The sequence below is a fragment of the Diabrotica undecimpunctata genome, chromosome 7, assembly GCF_040954645.1.
Source record: "Diabrotica undecimpunctata isolate CICGRU chromosome 7, icDiaUnde3, whole genome shotgun sequence".
NCBI lineage: Eukaryota > Metazoa > Arthropoda > Insecta > Coleoptera > Chrysomelidae > Diabrotica > Diabrotica undecimpunctata.
In genome coordinates this window covers 102,003,127-102,024,993 of record NC_092809.1, presented here as the reverse complement: position 1 = coordinate 102,024,993, position 21,867 = coordinate 102,003,127, and the positions used below count along the sequence as shown (strand labels likewise).

The 21,867-nt window shown below is 33.9% G+C and overlaps 1 protein-coding gene across 1 annotated transcript; it reads right to left on the bottom strand.

Annotated features, from left to right (window-relative positions):
* Window positions 1-585: 585 nt before the first annotated feature.
* On the bottom strand, window positions 586-17,324 carry LOC140445664 (uncharacterized). The gene is made up of 2 exons (XM_072537902.1): window positions 16,990-17,324; window positions 586-1,021 (listed from the first exon to the last, which is right to left on the bottom strand). The coding sequence occupies exons 1-2, from the start codon at window positions 17,264-17,266 to the stop codon at window positions 927-929; spliced, it is 372 nt and encodes a 123-aa protein (XP_072394003.1). The 5' UTR covers window positions 17,267-17,324; the 3' UTR covers window positions 586-926.
* Window positions 17,325-21,867: the final 4,543 nt, after the last annotated feature.

The window sequence follows — 21,867 nt, the reverse complement described above, 5'->3', positions numbered from 1 at the left end:
GTTCGTAGGATTATAACTTTTTGTTCCGATTGCCCTGGTCAACCTGGATACTGTTTGCCTTGTTTTAATAAGGCACATAATTAATAAGACAAACACCTTTATTTTTATCAAGTTACCTCCAAGAGAAAATTTGTTTAGCTGTCTGTGCTATACCGGATGTTGGCGGCATGTCCTGTTTGAGAGAAAAGTAGATTAATGCTTCTATAATAGTTTTCTGTATGTAATATTTGCAAAAGTTATACTTCTGTGTACTAGAGGGCATGAAGTACTTACATGTACACATGTCATAGGGGGCATGTAACGCACAGACAGAATAGACCATAACGTATCTCCGGGGGCATGTGACGCAAGAACTAGTATATTAAGTATTTAACCGCCGCAGTAAAGGTGTTAAGAAGGGAAAATATGACAAACTTTATACTGAACTACTATGGATGGAACAAGTAAAAGAAGACAAAACGGAGATCATAAACGCGGGAAAGAATGTGGAAGAAAGGAAAAATAGTTGTAAACAAGCAAACGTTTTTAAAAGAGAATGATTCAGAATGATATTAGCGGGTGATCTTTTTGATTTATATGACTAAAGATAACTGACATAAATATATTTATATTTCTTTAAATAATATAGCATAAAATATTACAACAATACAACATTAAAATAGACTTCATAGATACTTTCACATATAAGAAACTCTGAACACAATTTTCTTAAAATGACATAAAATGTACAGTTAACTCTTATACTCCTAGGCTCTGTTTTTAGACTTTCTAATACGTCACATCGTATTTAATATAATACAAGAAAAGTCACTTTATAATATGTTCAGCTGCCACAAAGTTACGTAGTAAAGAGTCAGAAAACAGGTACATAATGGAATGATTGTTATAGTCAAATTTGTATATATTACAATACACAATATATTTTCTTATTTCTTTTTCTTTTGTTGCCTTTGTCGTTTCTTTTCCTCTTTTCTCCTTTCTTTTTCCATCAGCGATGAATATAGTTTATAGCCAAAAAATACTGAAACAAAAAGGCCAAATATTAATTTTATTTCAAATTTAAAGAAGCAAATTATATATACAGGGTGTCCCCGAAAATAGTGCGTTCCTTAAAGGTATAGATAGAATGCACAATTTACAGCAAAAAAAGTGTTGCGTTCTGCACATACGATGACCTCAATATAACAATTTTGGTCATCCTGAAGGGGGAGAGAAGATATTCTGTTCAATCTAGAACTCGCTGGTTTCCCCCTTTCGGATTGGGTATGTATATTAAAATAAAAGAAAAGAAATGAAAAACCAGTGGACTGTATAAAACTCTATTTTAAAAAGAGGTGAAATTAAACATAAATATACATAACCCAATATACAATTATAAATAAAGAAGGATATAAACTTAAAAGAAGAGGAATATATTTTTGCTTAAAGCTTACATAGCTTTATCTGATTATATATTTGCGCCACGTTATATTAAACTAACGGTTTTAACGTTTTAATAGTTAAGACATTTCTTTTAACATTGTACGAATTCTTTAAGGTACAAAGAATTCTTAGGAGTCACACCATTTTTGTTTTTCGTTCGTTTCAAAATTGCCTTATTATGTATAAAAAGCATTATGTTGCGTTCTGCACATACGATGACCTCAATATAACAATTTTGGTCATCCTGAAGGGGGAGAGAAGATATTATGTTCAATCTAGAACTCGCTGGTTTCCCCCTTTCGGATTTGGGTATGTATATTCAAATAAAGAAAAGAAATGAAAACCAGTGGACTGTATAAAACTCTATTTTAAAGAGAGGTGAAATAAACCATAAATAAAACAAAACCCAATATACAACTATAAATAAGGAAGAATATATTAGTTAAAAGAAGAAGAATATATGTAGTACAAACTTACACACAAAAAGAGAACCATAAACAAACCATAGCTGTCGATTGTATATATACCACGTTATAGATAGAAATAATATACAAAAAAATAAAAAAATATGAATATATATGTCATATAAAAACAAATTATTAAACTCAATGCAAAGTATACTCATAATACACATTATGAGTTAATATTAGGTAATAAAATACACAACACTGTGATATATATACAAAAGAATAGTGAAATTATTATAATATGAAAAATATACAAATCTACATAAAGGTAATGAAATGTTCTCAATCAAGTTCAATCGCGATCGCGGCACAACTGATAAAAAGTTCGAAGCAAATATGACATCTATATACCAAGTAAACGTACTTGATATATGCAGCAACAAAATTATGGTATTGTTCCTTACCCAATGAGAAGATGGCACTCCGGCCACCGCAAAAAAATATGTCTTCACCGACGAATAACAGGAACCACAAAATTTCTAATTTCAACTTTTCTGCATCAAACCGACTTCCTCGGTCAAAGGACCGCTGGCAAGTGTGTTAAGGTACTCTTAACCCAAACGCACACACACAATATAACAATTTTGGTCATCCTGAAGGGGGAGAGAAGATATTCTGTTCAATCTAGAACTCGCTGGTTTCCCCCTTTCGGATTGGGTATGTATATTAAAATAAAAGAAAAGAAATGAAAAACCAGTGGACTGTATAAAACTCTATTTTAAAAAGAGGTGAAATTAAACATAAATATACATAACCCAATATACAATTATAAATAAAGAAGGATATAAACTTAAAAGAAGAGGAATATATTTTTGCTTAAAGCTTACATAGCTTTATCTGATTATATATTTGCGCCACGTTATATTAAACTAACGGTTTTAACGTTTTAATAGTTAAGACATTTCTTTTAACATTGTACGAATTCTTTAAGGTACAAAGAATTCTTAGGAGTCACACCATTTTTGTTTTTGTTCGTTTGAAAATGGCCTTTTTATGTAAAAAAGCCTTGTTTATTGAATAGTATAATGTTCGTATTTTATCTATTCTCTTTATCTCTTTATTTATCGTAATTCTGATTTATTTTAATTGACTAAGTCTACTACTAGCTTATTCACCGCTTTTTACCGAGAGGGAGCTGAGTCTCAACCTGAGATATAATTTGCTTATTGTTGTTTAAATTATCATAATTTTCTTTTATGAATAAAGCTTATGGAAGAATATAGTTTCTTCATTTTACATTTTTGTCATGTCTGTCCAGGTAGATTGCTAATATCTAGGGACAGTGTTATAATTCATACGTTATTTTCTTTTGCCTTTGCTGCTTATTCGTTTCGAATATTGTAATGGCCATTCGGGCTATAACTATTCTGTTTGTTTGTCCTTAACTTAGTTGTTGTTGCGGAGAACCATTTCCTTAGGTTTGTTAACCAGGATATTTGTCTTCTCCCATTTCCTTGCTTTTCGAGAACTATAAGAAGGTTATTTGTAGGATTTGTATTGAGTGACGTCTCTCATCATGTGTCCGAGACATCCTGATTGTTGCCTTCTAACGATATACATCACTTTTCTTTCTTTCCTCTTTCTTTTTCATACGGTCCCGTTGGTTAACTGGTCCATCCATGATATCCTGAGGATTCGCTTGTATAGCTACATCTCGATGGCTTCAAGTTCGTGTATTGTATCCTAGGATAATAGAGGAATGCACTTCCTATAAGAGAGAAAATCTGTTTTATGTATAGTACTGAGAATTGTATAATTGTAGTGATGTATATTTAGTATGTAATTATGTATTTCTATTCTATTATCGTTTGTTGTATAAGTTTATTGTTTTATGTATATGTTATTGTTCTTTGTAGTCTTTTGTAAATGTATAACTTTTCGTATTCTTGTAAGTGTGGCGTTCGTTTCGTAACCGAAGAAGTGTTTACGGTTTCGTAATTTGTACAGTGCGTCGGGAGTACAACGTACAGTTATGTGTTATTGGCACGTATGCCAACGCGGGGAGAATGTTGCAGTTTCGCAACTATGTATAAACATTTATTAAATATTAAGACTTCTGTGTAGTTTTGATTCTCCCCGTATATCAAGATTCTATGTTCAAGGGTGCATCTGGGTTAAAAACTACATGCTACGAGACGGGCAATCTGCAAAATGAAACAGATGTGTATTTGAGATAAGCGATGCATCTACACAATTAGAGTCGAGTTTTATCTCTCAAACCACACACATGTGTGTGCGTTTGGGTTAAGAGTACCTTAACACACTTGCCAGCGGTCCTTTGACCGAGGAAGTCGGTTTGATGCAGAAAAGTTGAAATTAGAAATTTTGTGGTTCCTGTTATTCGTCGGTGAAGACATATTTTTTTGCGGTGGCCGGAGTGCCATCTTCTCATTGGGTAAGGAACAATACCATAATTTTGTTGCTGCATATATCAAGTACGTTTACTTGGTATATAGATGTCATATTTGCTTCGAACTTTTTATCAGTTGTGCCGCGATCGCGATTGAACTTGATTGAGAACATTTCATTACCTTTATGTAGATTTGTATATTTTTCATATTATAATAATTTCACTATTCTTTTGTATATATATCACAGTGTTGTGTATTTTATTACCTAATATTAACTCATAATGTGTATTATGAGTATACTTTGCATTGAGTTTAATAATTTGTTTTTATATGACATATATATTCATATTTTTCTGTTTTTTTTGTGTGTATTTGGGGTTCTCTGGTGGTAGATACCTTTTTTCCATGTTCTTTTTCATGTGTAGTTGCGGTTTCCTTATGGTAGGAGCCTAGTTGGTTGTGATAACTATTTGTTGGGGTATTTCTTTTATCTAAAAAGTTACCCAGTCGTCTGCCGAAAGACGATACCTAGTCTGCTGAAAGACTATTTCTTTGTCGAGGTTCTCTTATGCTAGAGACCTTATTGTGGTTATCACAACCATAGTATAGTCGGGTATTTCTTTTAGCTGGAAAAGATACCCAGTCGTCTGCCGAAAGACGATATCTAGTCTGCCGAAAGACTATTTCGTTGTCGAGGTTCTCTTATGCTAGAGACCTTATTGCGGTTATTACAACCATAGTATAGTTGGGGTATTTCTTTTATCTGAAAAAAAACCCAGTCGTCTGCCGAAAGACGATACCTAGTCTGCTGAAAGACTATTTCTTTGTCGAGGTTTTCTTATGCTAGAGACCATTATGTTGCGTTCTGCACATACGATGACCTCAATATAACAATTTTGGTCATCCTGAAGGGGGAGAGAAGATATTATGTTCAATCTAGAACTCGCTGGTTTCCCCCTTTCGGATTTGGGTATGTATATTCAAATAAAGAAAAGAAATGAAAACCAGTGGACTGTATAAAACTCTATTTTAAAGAGAGGTGAAATAAACCATAAATAAAACAAAACCCAATATACAACTATAAATAAGGAAGAATATATTAGTTAAAAGAAGAAGAATATATGTAGTACAAACTTACACACAAAAAGAGAACCATAAACAAACCATAGCTGTCGATTGTATATATACCACGTTATAGATAGAAATAATATACAAAAAAATAAAAAAATATGAATATATATGTCATATAAAAACAAATTATTAAACTCAATGCAAAGTATACTCATAATACACATTATGAGTTAATATTAGGTAATAAAATACACAACACTGTGATATATATACAAAAGAATAGTGAAATTATTATAATATGAAAAATATACAAATCTACATAAAGGTAATGAAATGTTCTCAATCAAGTTCAATCGCGATCGCGGCACAACTGATAAAAAGTTCGAAGCAAATATGACATCTATATACCAAGTAAACGTACTTGATATATGCAGCAACAAAATTATGGTATTGTTCCTTACCCAATGAGAAGATGGCACTCCGGCCACCGCAAAAAAATATGTCTTCACCGACGAATAACAGGAACCACAAAATTTCTAATTTCAACTTTTCTGCATCAAACCGACTTCCTCGGTCAAAGGACCGCTGGCAAGTGTGTTAAGGTACTCTTAACCCAAACGCACACACATGTGTGTGGTTTGAGAGATAAAACTCGACTCTAATTGTGTAGATGCATCGCTTATCTCAAATACACATCTGTTTCATTTTGCAGATTGCCCGTCTCGTAGCATGTAGTTTTTAACCCAGATGCACCCTTGAACATAGAATCTTGATATACGGGGAGAATCAAAACTACACAGAAGTCTTAATATTTAATAAATGTTTATACATAGTTGCGAAACTGCAACATTCTCCCCGCGTTGGCATACGTGCCAATAACACATAACTGTACGTTGTACTCCCGACGCACTGTACAAATTACGAAACCGTAAACACTTCTTCGGTTACGAAACGAACGCCACACTTACAAGAATACGAAAAGTTATACATTTACAAAAGACTACAAAGAACAATAACATATACATAAAACAATAAACTTATACAACAAACGATAATAGAATAGAAATACATAATTACATACTAAATATACATCACTACAATTATACAATTCTCAGTACTATACATAAAACAGATTTTCTCTCTTATAGGAAGTGCATTCCTCTATTATCCTAGGATACAATACACGAACTTGAAGCCATCGAGATGTAGCTATACAAGCGAATCCTCAGGATATCATGGATGGACCAGTTAACCAACGGGACCGTATGAAAAAGAAAGAGGAAAGAAAGAAAAGTGATGTATATCGTTAGAAGGCAACAATCAGGATGTCTCGGACACATGATGAGAGACGTCACTCAATACAAATCCTACAAATAACCTTCTTATAGTTCTCGAAAAGCAAGGAAATGGGAGAAGACAAATATCCTGGTTAACAAACCTAAGGAAATGGTTCTCCGCAACAACAACTAAGTTAAGGACAAACAAACAGAATAGTTATAGCCCGAATGGCCATTACAATATTCGAAACGAATAAGCAGCAAAGGCAAAAGAAAATAACGTATGAATTATAACACTGTCCCTAGATATTAGCAATCTACCTGGACAGACATGACAAAAATGTAAAATGAAGAAACTATATTCTTCCATAAGCTTTATTCATAAAAGAAAATTATGATAATTTAAACAACAATAAGCAAATTATATCTCAGGTTGAGACTCAGCTCCCTCTCGGTAAAAAGCGGTGAATAAGCTAGTAGTAGACTTAGTCAATTAAAATAAATCAGAATTACGATAAATAAAGAGATAAAGAGAATAGATAAAATACGAACATTATACTATTCAATAAACAAGGATTTTTTACATAAAAAGGCCATTTTCAAACGAACAAAAACAAAAATGGTGTGACTCCTAAGAATTCTTTGTACCTTAAAGAATTCGTACAATGTTAAAAGAAATGTCTTAACTATTAAAACGTTAAAACCGTTAGTTTAATATAACGTGGCGCAAATATATAATCAGATAAAGCTATGTAAGCTTTAAGCAAAAATATATTCCATAATCTATGGCAATAAAAAGAAATCTCGAACAGGTAACACAATGATGGATGGGACTCTCAACATTATAAAATGTGCAACAACTAAGTCCGAAATGATGTCTACAATTAGACCTATCTTGGAGCCTTACATGTCCCAACCATACATGTGTTTCGAACATATTTAAAACAACTAGATTATTCGAAGAAAGAAGAAAATTATGCTTTTGAGCATAAGGTATGGTAGCATTCCTCAACAGACCGCTAACTTTCGCACGGTAAATAATTTCCTCTGGAAATAAATTCGGAATATCCAACTGATTATCCGGATTGGCAATACTGGATGGTAACGATTCCAATATACGAGGAAACGAAAGACTTTTGAAGTCTTGAACAATAAGCAATTCCGCTTGCTTTTTACGAACGTTTCTGATGAAACAAAATACAAATGCCTTTACTCGGCGTAAACGAGAAAGATAGGAGTACATTTTAAACATATGTACCCCGAATGCTAAATCTAGAGATGGGTGTAATGCCACTCTAGGAACTTTTGACCCAATTATGGTCGCAATATCTAAGGTAATAGCTTCTTTAAAATTGTCTCTGTCACGAGACGACAAGAATTTTGGCTCACAATGCCAAGATTTCGATCGATCAAGTGTATCGGGGTTAGCTCCCCGCGAAGCTGTATTGGCAGCGTCATCAGACACCCCATCATGGAAGTCGTGCAAAGAAAAATCCTTGGGCAAGGATTGAATATTAGAATGGACCTGAGGTCCAGAGAGATGTATATTATCAAAGGAGAGCCCCGTAGAAGAACTCGCGTTTGTTTGAGCGTCACGAGTCTTGTAGGACTCTCTATCATTTACCACTGCAACAGGTGGAAGGGAATATGCAATACTGCTAAGGCCCATAGGTAACGCCTTAGGGACAGTATCTACATGAGCTAAAGTCGAGGATAGCTGATCTGACGAACTAGGCGCCATCACACGAGGTATTTGAGACGTGGATGTCTCGAAAGAAGGTTGAGGTTGTGAAAAAGATGAGTCTTTTAACATATAATTTTGAGAAGATTTAACTACATTGAGTAGATGGCATAAATCTGAATTAAGTGTGGGAGGTCTTTCCCCCACATGTAACCTAGAAGAACAATGGGATGCACTACCTACTTTATAATACGTAAAGGATGAGAGGACGGGCTCCCATATTATAAGTCCCATTGCCTTACAAAACAAATCGTCTACAATGTTTCGATCCTCGCTATCTTCAGCGGAATCTACCAATAAGTTCTCGATTGCATCCTGTGCGCATTCATATTTATCATACTCAACCTGTAAATACTCACGACGAACTTTCAAAAGATAATCAATATCGACCAATGAAACATTTTCTGCAATCCAATTACAGTGACGAATAATTGCATTCTTGGCAGACCGTCTCTTGAATTTGAGGGTATCCATTGTTTAGACAAAAATGGAGCAGCTAATATTTAAAACTGACAAGACAAACAGGAAAAAGATTGTGAACGAGTAAAAGTAATTGTAAATCCCTGGATTTGTTACAGAAACAAACCAAAGAGATACTTGTATTAGTCGAAAGCAGGTCTCTATAATAAGACAACTACAAACAAAATAAATAAGAACAGTCTCCACAGACCAGGTATCTTATCAAGGAAAAGATATATCCCAACATAAAACGATTTCAATCTGTTACTAATGTCCCTACAATCAGGAAAAATTAAACAAAAAAAAAATGGTTGCAATAACCGAAAATACTTTTTCCAACCTCACAAACACTAACGAACACAAAAGAAGAAATGTCTCTACGGACTGGGTATCTTTTTTCACAAAATAAATACCCCAATGTAATTGGTTATATAAACCGCAAAAAGGTCTCTAGCTTAAGAAAACCCTGAAAAAGTAAAAGTAAGAATGTCTTTCGGCAGACTGAGTATATGCTTAGACAAAAGAAATACTTCACTGTAATAAGTACGAAAAAATCAGCCAAAAATGGGTATAAAAACACCGGAAAAGGTCTCTGTCATAAGAGCACCTTGAATAAAGGATATGAAAAAGAAATAGTCTTTCGGCAGACTAGTTATCTTTCAGTATAAGAGAAGTCTCACTGTAAAATGGTTATAAAAACCGTAAAAAGGTCTCTGTAAAAAGAGCACCTTAAAAATTAATGTAAATAAGAAAATCGTCTTTCTGCAAACGACTGGATATCTTTTAGTATGAAAGATATACCGTAATGTAAAAATGGGTATAACAACCACAAAAAGGCCTCTGTCAGAAGAGAACCTCGAGAAAGCAATGTAAAAAGAAATAGTCTTTCGGCAGACTAGGTATCTTTTCGTAGAAAAAAAGTATAAAATAAATGGTTATAACAACCGCAAAAAGAAGGTCTCTGTCAGAAGAGCACCTAGAACAAAGAATGTAAAGAAGAAATAGTCTTTCGGCAGACCAGGTATCGTCTTTCGGCAGACCAGTAGGTATCTTTTTACATAAAACAAATACCTGACTATATAGTTATGATAACCGCAAAAAGGTATACAGTAAATAAACCTTGTACAACGTAAAAAGTAAAATGTCTTTCGGCAGACTGGGCAACTTTTCAGATAAAAGAAATACCCGACTATACTATGGTTGTGATAACCGCAATAAGGTCTCTAGCATAAGAGAACCTTGACAAAGAAATAGTCTTTCAGCAGACTAGGTATCGTCTTTCGGCAGACGACTGGGTATCTTTTCAGATAAAAGAAATACCCCAACAAATAGCTATCACAACCGACTAGGCTCCTACCATAAGGAACCCGTGAGCAAGACAAATAAAATTGTTATCATAATTGATAAGGTCCCTACCATAAGGAAACCGTAAACAACGACATATTAACTGGTTATCATAACCGACAAGGCCCCTACCACAAGGAAACCGCAACTAGATATGAAAAAGAACATGGAAAAAAGGTATCTACTATCAGAGAACCCTAAACAAACAAAAAAACAGAAAAAGAAGAAGAAGATCCGGCTCGAAGGACCATTATGTTGCGTTCTGCACATACGATGACCTCAATATAACAATTTTGGTCATCCTGAAGGGGGAGAGAAGATATTATGTTCAATCTAGAACTCGCTGGTTTCCCCCTTTCGGATTTGGGTATGTATATTCAAATAAAGAAAAGAAATGAAAACCAGTGGACTGTATAAAACTCTATTTTAAAGAGAGGTGAAATAAACCATAAATAAAACAAAACCCAATATACAACTATAAATAAGGAAGAATATATTAGTTAAAAGAAGAAGAATATATGTAGTACAAACTTACACACAAAAAGAGAACCATAAACAAACCATAGCTGTCGATTGTATATATACCACGTTATAGATAGAAATAATATACAAAAAAATAAAAAAATATGTCTTCACCGACGAATAACAGGAACCACAAAATTTCTAATTTCAACTTTTCTGCATCAAACCGACTTCCTCGGTCAAAGGACCGCTGGCAAGTGTGTTAAGGTACTCTTATGTACACACATGTGTGTGGTTTGAGAGATAAAACTCGACTCTAATTGTGTAGATGCATCGCTTATCTCAAATACACATCTGTTTCATTTTGCAGATTGCCCGTCTCGTAGCATGTAGTTTTTAACCCAGATGCACCCTTGAACATAGAATCTTGATATACGGGGAGAATCAAAACTACACAGAAGTCTTAATATTTAATAAATGTTTATACATAGTTGCGAAACTGCAACAAAAAGTCTTATAACATTTTTTTCTAAATTCAGCCGTTTAACCAAAAATGATAAGCTTGAAAATAGATTTTGGTATGCAAAAAGAAATATGTCAATTACGTGCAGTACGAAAATCTAAACGTAGACAGTCACAACTTTAGTAAACAGATATTTTCGAATAATCGTGTTTAGTGCCACCGCGAAAATGTTTTCGATTTGTGAGTACTATGATATGTTGATTATTTATGAAGAAGCGCTGTGTAAAGGTCGCGGCATATTATCGTGCACGTATAGTTTCCGGCACGTAGCGTTTCCACTCCAGCAATCGGCCTGCGCGTTCACATTTTCATACATAGAACGTTTCAGTTTGGTTCGGTGAAGATATGATCTCGCTTTTCTAGACAAAAAATATGTGCAATTGCTCTTCTACTTATGAAGAAAGAAAAACTGTAGTAAAAAGAAGGTTTGAAGTACATCCAATGCTAAGAGAAAGGAAGAAGGAAGGTGAATAGTGGACTTTATACAAAGAATTAATTGATGACGATGAAAAATATTATGGATATTTTAGAATGAATAGGATTCAGTTTAAATATGTTTTAAATTTAATTACACCTTCAGTTAAAAAAACAAAATACCATTTAACGAACCATACATATCAAACCAAAAAGTATTTTTAAAAAGAAGAGGTATCACTTCCGTACAAAAGTCCTAATTGTTTATCACCTCCGTGATTAATTTTCACAAAGCAATAAAAACACATGCATAAATGACAAAATAGCTTCGAAAATAATTTTTTTTAATACTCTGTATCAAAATCAAACAAATACCTAAATAAACAACGAGGGGAAAACGACGTACATCTAATTCACATTATCCATACCAACCGGTTACGACTCGTTACGTAGCCGTCGGCATCAGCAAAATATTGTTTTCGAATATACTGAACGGAAACGTTAGGTGTCTGATACCATACGTTCCGGACAGTGTGAGTTGTTCATATTTAAAACCATTTAAATTATATTTTTAGGAAACTAAACGCTATGTGCTGGAAACGCAACGTGCATGATAATATGCCACGAACTTAACAGCAATTTAGCTGTCCAAATTTATATGCATCGGTATTTTGAAAGGCAAACTCCTAATATTCAAATTTATGTAAATATTTCTCAAAGATTATTAGAAACTGGTTCTGTTGTATCGAAAAAAAAAAAAAAAAAAAAAATAGTGGAAGAACAAGAAGTATCTGTCGATTAAATGTAGAAGACGACATGTTAGATGCTGTGAAGAATAATCCAAATATAAGTACACGAACAGTGGTTAAAATGGTAGGAATGTCGAAAAACGTTGTTCATAGAGCATTTCGGTAACAAATTCTACATCTATACCACTATCAGAGAGTATAAGATTTACAACAAGGTGATCTTCTTCGAAAATTAAAATTTTGTAGGTTTGTAGGTTTGAAAATCTCGTATACTCTTGATTTTCTAACGATATTTTTGTTTTGGCGAATGGTAAAATGGTTGAGATTTTTCTGTCGGTATTAAATATCGTTTCTATTTTGTGTTTTCTTAGCACCCTCCCTATTTTCTCTGTTGTACCCTTTACATATGGTAGAATGGCTTTTGCAATCGGTTTTTCCTCTTCTATATATATAGAAACAATATTTAATACCGACAGAAAAATCTCAACCATTTTACCATCTGCCAAAACAAATATATCGCAAGAAAATCAAGGAGTATACGAGATTCCATGTGGGGACTGTGACAAATCGTACATCGGACAGACCAACCGAAGAATCAATGTTAGGCGAGAAGAACATCGAAATGCCATCGAAAGGAGAGAAAAAACGTCCCTTGCACAACATGTTTCAAACATAGGACATACAATAAACCTGAACCAAACTACGATGTTAGCTAACATTGAAGTTAAAAGAAAAAGCGAAATCATAGAATCAATAGAAATAGAAAAAATCCTAATAGTATAAACCAAAGTGATGATGCTCAATGGCTTCCAACAACATGGAAAACGGTATTAAAGAAAAAGTCAAAACTACATCAGACTACAAGACCGTCTAGTAGGACCCCGCCTACCTACACACGGACAGGACCAATCACAAGAAGCTTTGCCAAGGACTGTTCGAGAGAAGCGCGCCTCGATCGGCTATAAAAGTAAACGCATGGAAGACCGTTTGGTCATGTCATACGTAAAAAAGAATTAAAAATATAAACCAAAAATGTCAAAATATATAGGGTGTCCCATAGAAAAAAAATATAAGTTAGTATTATATTTTCTTAGCGAGACCCCCTAAAAAAATTTCTCGTGCGACACTGAACTCTTCCATAATGAACCTATAAAAAATGCCTATAAGGTTTTTTAAATTTTTTTTTAACAAAGAAGATATTTAACCCTGTCGTTCTCGACATTTTTCAATAATCACCTTGTATCTCGGTAATGTGGATAGCTATTGATGATTTGATTGGGCAATCGTTACTTTAACGAAAAAAGAAGTCATGATATCTTAATTACTTTTTTTCTATCCTCTCTAGTTTTCGGTATACCCTGCAAAACATACCAATTTGGGACAGCCTGTACACAATAAGATCGCTTTACAGCTCGCAAGAAAACTTACTGCAATTTCTTGCATGACTAACTTTCACGCAAGTATATTGCAAGGTCTTTATGTGCGATTTTACAGCTTGCAGCTCGACTTACAATGCAATTAATGTTGAAATTTTTACCTTTAACATAACTTATAAACTTGTGTTATTTTTTAGTTACTTATTGCTGTTTATTTAACACTATTTAGTAAATTTCAAAAAAATATAAAAGGAATCTCAGGTGAATCCGTGTCGATCAGTGATTATGACATTTGACATTGTGGAAAAATCAAACTTCCTACAAATTCTCCTAGATTTTGCATGAAAACTTGCAGAGAAAACGGCACCAAACCGATTAACGCGCAATTGCAAGAAGTTTCAGGAAATAATCAGCTGACGATGCGCATGCCTTTAGGTAACTTTCTTGCGTCTTGTAGGTATAATTGCAAGCTGTAACAAGCAAAACGGACTATAGAAGGAACATCATAACTGCATAATGTTATGTTGTGTTAACTTGTAAACCTAAACATTAGTGACATGTGAAATAGAAGAAGAAGCCCGGAAGTGGAAGAGGGCGACATTAACGGTCTACCGACACTCGTCCTATGGTTCTGTAGATGTAATTATTAGTTTTACTCCAGTCGTCAGAGACGAAAATGGCACCGAACCTCTAAAAATCATACGAACAAGCTGATTTTTCAGAGAATATTACTTTTGGGACCCCAAAAAGGATGCAAGCAAAGTTTACCACTTTTACCCCCGGGCTTCCCCCTAAAACTCCCCTCGCAGGGGGGTAAAAACTAAAAAAAAACAATTTACCAAGAATCTGTACACCGTAGAAAACAATGTTTCAAATAAAAAATGTAGCTGAGATAATTTTAAACAAAAATGTTTATAAGCATTTTTTGTGTAGAATGAACCGTTCTCTTAGAAACAACGCTTGAAGCGACCGTCGATTTAGCATGTCAGTTAAGCGCGCGAAATCAATATTCAATAAAATTTGTATCGACGGTAAAAATTCGTATTGTTCGACGGTAAAAATTCGATATCTTTAGATTCAAGTGACCTATTGACAAAAATCAAGATGCGTTTGAAAGGTAAAGAGTTCAGCTTTCGTATCCAGTTCTTGTATTTTACCGCAAATAAACTTTATACAATAAAATTCAGCTTTCGTATCCAGTTCTTGTATTTTACCGCAAATAAACTTTATACAATAAAATTTTATACAACTGTTAAATAAATAAACGTGGCGAGATTTTTGCCATTTTTTATTATTCTCACGAGATCAATGCAATCTATAATATATGCCTTTCAATGACTAGTTACTATGAAGTTTCGATTACTAGAACCTAACCCTTAAAACCTATAGCATGAAATTTTAGTTTTGAGTTTTGGCAACAAATGTGAGGCATTTTAAATATGCTTAAAAAACGCTGGATTTAAACATTTAAAACTTTTTTTCAATTACACTATTACGTTTTTTAAAAGAGCAAAGCTCCAGCAATAAACTACGGCCAAAACCGTCTTCTTAAATGCATTTCCCGTGACGTGTGATCGTTTGTAATCTAAAACATTAAATTCTGCGTTTTTACCAAAACTCAAAATTGAAATTTCATGTCATAGGTTTTAAAGATTGGTCTCTAAAAATATAAAATTTTATACAACTGGTCAATGAAAGTGATCAATTTTATTGATCTCAAAAGAATCGTAAAAAATAGAAAAATCGCGCCACGTTAATTTATTTAACACCTTTATAAAAACTGAGTTTATTCTCGCAAAATACAAAAACTTCATACGAAAGATGTACACTTTGCCTTTAAAACGCATTTTGATTTTTGTAGATCGGACATTTTAATCAAAAGATATCGAATTTTTACCGTCGAGCTGATATAAATTTTAATGAACATTGATTTCGCGAAAGTAACTGACGTGCAAAATCGACGGTGGCTTCAAGCGTTGTTTCTAAGAGAACGGTTCATTCTACACAAAAAATGCTTATAAACATTTTTGTTTAAAATTATCTCAGCAACATGTTTTATTTAAAACATTTTTTCTACGCTGTACAGATTCTTTATAAATCGATTTTTTTTGTGTTTTTAACCCCCTGCGACGGGGATTTTTGGGGGAAGCCCAGGGGTAAAAGTGGTAAACTTTTTTGCATCTTTTTTAGGGTTCCAAAATGTTCTCTGCAAAATTCAGCTTGTTCGTATGATTTTTAGGGGTCAACTCTCTGACGACTGGACTATTTGTCTTTAATAAAAATAATACATACAGAATACATAATATACAGGGTGTTTCAAACAGGTATGTCATAAATTAAATCACTCATTCTGGGGACAAAAATAAATTGATTGAATCCAACTTACCTTGTACAAAAGTGTACACAAAAAAAGTTACAGCCCTTTGAAGTTACAAAATAAAAATTGTTTTTTTGCATTATCTCCTAAACTACTTAACATTTTGTAATAAAAATAAACAAGTTACTTTCTTCTTCTGAAAGCATTTTTCATACAAAAGAAACAACAAAATCTAAGCGGACAGAAAAATTTTAAGGGGGGTGTGCAGCCCTAAATCCCCCCAAACTTTTGAGCACGTTGAAATCACATGAATTTTGTGGCATCATTAGTTTAACACATTATTTTTAAAAAAATTTTGCCTCATCACTTTTTTCAAAAAACTGAGCTTACCCCCCTTAAAATTTTTCTGTGTGCTTGGATTTTGTTGTTTCTTTTGTATGAAAAATGTTTTCAGAACAAGAAAGTAACGTGTCCATTTTTATTACAAAATCTCTAGTAGTTTAGGAGATAATGCAAAAAACAATTTTTATTTTGTAACTTCAAAGGGCTGTAACTTTTTTAAGTGCACTTTTGTACCAAGGTAAGTTGGATTCAATCAATTTTTGTCCTCGAAATGCGTGATTTAATTTATGGCATACCTTTTTGAAACACCCTGTACACAGAAACTGATTGTCTATTCCATGTCTATCAAAAAGTCCACAGAGTAGAATAAACACATAATAATTTGCCAATAATGGAAGTTGCCTGATTGGCTAGATCAGCGCAATTGCAGCAATGTAAAAAAGAAGAAATAGGAATAGATAAACCAGAAAGATAAGTAGTAAGTAGGTACAGAAAAAGGAAATACGAATTAATATAATAAACTATAAAAAAAAAGAAAAAATACGAAATCGAAACAGAAATGTAAAAATAAAAATTACAAAATTATAGTGACCGAAAAGTTCAGCTACGTACTTTTTTAAATAATTCTCTTATACAATAATTATAGGATAACATATGTTACTTTAAAGTCTTACCTAGAATCAAAAAAACTATTGAAATAAAAATGAATAAAACTGTGAATTCTCCCAACACACCACCGGATGCAACATTTTCTTTTACAGAATCGGCTAGATTTTCTGCTTCTCTAGCTAGTCCTCCCCTTAGAATGCTCTCCCTTAATTCCTGTTTATTTTCTTCACTAAGTTCCGACATTCCTTCCAACATCTTCAGAAGTTCCTCTGTTGTCGGAATATTTCCTTCTTTCCCAAATACATTCGGGATACCACCAACATCACCACCGTTTTCTGCCATTTTCAGCGTTTAAATGAAATATAATTTCCCAGCGTTGTTTCGAGGACTTTGACGTTTTATTTGAAACCCAGTGATGTGGCGCCAAATCATCACGTATGTTTATAGGTCAGTCAAATTTCATAGTTTTTACATTAAATATTAAAAAACATATATTGTACATTTCTGTTAATTTTTCAGTTATAGAATACATTTAAGAGATATTAACGAATGGGTTAATAACAGGGTGTTTTTAAAGTAACCTGAAATATGTTTGAGAGCGATTCGTCATTCAAATTTAAAACTAAACGTTCTTCTAGTCATGTGTGACAAATTTTGTCGTTATTGAAATAGAGAGTTTTTAAGTTTAAAAAGCGAAAACAGGCATAAGAATATTTTTTTCTTCAAATTTGTGAACAATATTCTCGTTCCCATTATTGTTGTCTTTGTCATGAACTCTATTTGAACTTTGTCGACCGCCTCTCTAAAAAGTGATGTGCTGGTTCACTACCATTGCAACGACCTTGACTTCTTTTATCTACAATATTACACTGCATACCAAGTTGTAACAACATGTATTTTGTATTATGCAGTATATATTCGAAATAATTACTATTTTAATGGGAATAAGCCACAATTGAAGGTTAAAATAAGTTTATTGACGTTTCATTAATGTTGTATTTTGAGAACGATTTCCGAAGTGGAAATTGAAACGTCAATAAACTTGTTTTAACCTTTAATTATGGCTTATTCCCAATAAAATATTAATTACTTTAAAATGCCACAAGAAAATAACTTCAGAACAATATGTTCGAAATATTTTTAATTTTCTTTGTTGCTTATACGTACGATTAATGATTGTTTGTTTAGTTGGTTCAGTACGTTTGTGTTTGGGGCTCTGTCCATCCAAAATAATCACAGAGTATGTAGATAGGTCCATACTCACAGGGCTTTCAGTTTCTTATAGATAGTACGTGTAAGTGTCTATGCTTCATCTTCATACATTAGTATATTGAAGACGTAGCATCTGAGAATACAATTAATTGATATTTCAGCTGTGGTACAATAGTAAATAAGCAACCTTATTAAAAACCGTATGTTAAATCCCACAAGAAAACGTCCCGCACAGCAGACTCGACAGAAGCACGGCAGTGGTATATATAATCACAAACATGATTCTCTTTGTTGTTGTTTACTGTTTTTATACAAAGTTGCACGAAACGTTCACGATTTTTTACTAGGTTGATATATATAATCAAAAGATCGTTTTGTTTTTTGATTTTGGTAGCGGACGTTCAGGGGAAAAAACCAGCGAAGAAACGTGCCAGTATTATTGTAACCGCAAAAGTGTAAGTTCTTGTTTGTTTGTGTGATTATTAATAAACGATTATGGCTAATAGTGATTCAGAGGGGTCTGTTGAGAATAAAATTATGCGTTCAACAAAAAAAGAAGACTACCGGCCGGATGTCAGATGTCTCTAAAATGTTGGAAGTTATCGATTCATGAAGCTGTCCTGCCTTGTAACTGCTTAAGATTAAAGTGCTTTTAGATAATTAATGAGGCGCAAAGAAAAGAAGTATTGGGAAATGTTAATGCTCTGCGCTCTCAGGATGGGCAAAATTATTATTTGACTGGTTTAATTACGGTCTTACCTGTCCAGCATATAAGGCCTAGTCGAAACGAGAATACTGCCAGTTTCCATGATGCAAGTTATGTGTATCGAGTTCGAGTTCGCGATTGTGATATTCCGGTGTGTGCCAAAGCTTTTTGTTCCATTTTGTTCCAATAAAAAGGCAAGCCTAAAAATCTGCAAAAAAAAGTAGCAAAAAGGAAGCCATCTGCATTGATTTTTCAAAAAACGTTTCAATTCATTCCGAAAATTGCCACTAAAGATGTGTACTATAAACGCCAATTGTCTATGTATGCCTTTAATGTACATGTCCTCTCTTCTGGTTAGTCTATTTTTATACTTATCATGAAGAAACGGCTAAAACAGGATCAAACGAAGTTGCATCTTTTTTTCTCCATTTGATCAATAATTACTTACAAGACCATGTTGAAGAATTACAAATCTTCTGTGACTCTACCGAGGACAACATAAATCATTTACTATTTTTCGATTTATTCATTTTGTAGTAAACAACAAAATTCATAATCTGAAAGAAATATATATATATCACATTCCCTGTAAGAGGACATTCCTATTTGGAGTGCGACAAAAATGTAGGATTGTGGAATTTCAAGAGCCCCTCTGAGGTCCTGGAAGAGTTTGAAGAAGTCATTAGGCATTCCCGTTCCAAACCATCGCCGTTTGTTATAGTGAGTGTGTCACAAAACATGGTACTGGATTGGAAATCATTTTAAGACACAATATATTTACAAAAATGCCCATTTAAAACTCAGAGTTTAAAAAAAATAGTGGTATCATCTGATCATAGCCGCCTTATCTACTACCGTTCAACATACAATGTACCAGTACTATCTGGATTAATACGAAAACTTCTTCTTCAAGTGCCATCTCCACGGCGGAGGTCGGCAATCATCATAGCTATTCGGACTTTTGAGACGGCTGCTCTGAAAAGTTCATTTGATGTACATCCGTACCACTCTCTCAGGTTGCGCAGACATGACATTCTACGCCTCCCTATGCTTCTCTTTCCTTGGATATTTCCCTGCATAATCAGTTGGAGCAAGGTGTATTTCTCTCCACGTGTAATATGTCCAAGATATTCTAATTTTCTTGTTTTTATTGAATTTAAAATTTCCATTTCTTTGTTCATCCTTCCCAGAACCTCTTTGTTTGTGACGTGTTCTGTCCATGATATTTTCAGAATTCTTCTGTACACCCACAGCTCAAATGATTCCAGTTTTTTCATTGATGTCGCATTCAAGGTCCAGGATTCCATTCCATAAAATAAAGTCGAACAAACATAGCACCTCGCCAACCTAACTCTTAGTTCCAGTTTTAAATCCCTAGTACATAGAACTCTTCTCATTTTGTTGAAATTTGCTCTAGCCTTTTCTATTCTTATTTTTATCTCCTGATTGTAATCATTTGTGGAGTTAATCATTGTTCCCAGGTATGCATATTTGTCCACTTGTTCGACGTTGGTTTCGTTTATTAGAAGATTCTCGTTATTTCTTTGAGTTGTTGATATTCTCATAAATTTCGTCTTCTTAACATTCATTGTTAGACCATACTCTTTTCCATACTCTGCTATTCTGGTCACCAGTCTCTGACGATCTTCAATGTTTTCGGCTAAGATCACAGTGTCGTCCGCATATCTAATGTTGTTAATGGGAACTCCATTTACCTTTATTCCAGCTGTTTCACCCTCAAGAGCTTTTTTCAGGACCTCTTCGGAGTAGGCATTGAAAAGAATTGGCGACAATACGCATCCCTGTCTTACTCCACATCTAATTTCAATTTCTTCTGACAGCTGTTCGTTAACACGTACTTTTGCTCGCTGTTTATAGTATAAATTTGATATGATCCTGTAAGGTTGTGAAAGAAATGGCCTATCTGGTTTTTTTCCTGTACACTTCATATAATCTTAAGGTCTTTATGGAATGCCACAATTTTTAATTTTTCTTTGTCATTGTATTTATTACATTCGCTAAATCTTGTCATGGTACCTCACATGTCACCACTGGCCTGAGAGTAGCAAAGATAGGTGTCTAAAGTCTCTTTCGTATGCCGCCATATTTAATTTTTCCTTGTCATCATTTTCTATTCGTTAAACCCTGTCACATGCTCCACATGCCTATTAACACCTTGAAGTGAAGCAAACAAGAAACCGTTGAGATTCAACAAGAAATGTTTTAGTTCTCGTTGGTCGAAATAAGTGCGTCGTAGTAAATATACCGTATCTACGTGACAGATGTTTTCACGGAAATTGAAGTTTTTTAGACAAGGTAAGTTATTTTAGCTATTTTACAAGACAATTAAATTAAAACAAACGATTTTTGTATACATTTTATAAGTTTTTTTAATCGACTTTTATTAACGAATTTTTATGGCACAGTGAGACAACACAGCAGAAGGAACAATGAGATGCGTCTCACTGTTCCTCTACTGTCTCACTGTTGCATTATAGTTGTATAAGCCAGATAATTTGCAAAATAATTTCTCTTTCAGAAAGAAAATGCCAAGAAAAAATAAAACAAATCGGAAAATAGGAAGATTCTCTGAAGATCTCACGAGACAGGCTGTTGAATTAGTACAAGGTGAAACCTCTATACATCGAGCAGCACGAATGAAAGTACTATCTTTCCAAACAGTCCACTTCTTCTTCTTCTTCTAATGGCGCTACAACCCTTTGTGAGTCTTGGCCTGCTTAACAATGTTCTTCCATTCTGCCCTGTCGGATACTTTCCTTCGCCACTGCCTGATATTAATGGTTTTAAGATCCCTCTCTACGTCGTCTATCCATCTTTTACGGGGCCTTCCTCTTGTTCTGTTTCCTTGGGGCTTCCATCTCTGGACTACTTTTACAGCTCGATTATCTGGCATTCTTTCTAGGTGACCAAGCCAGTTTAGTCTTTGTGACTTTACAAATCTGACAATATCTGCGCTCTGCATTAGTTCATCCAGCTCGTGATTCATTTTAATTCTCCACGAACC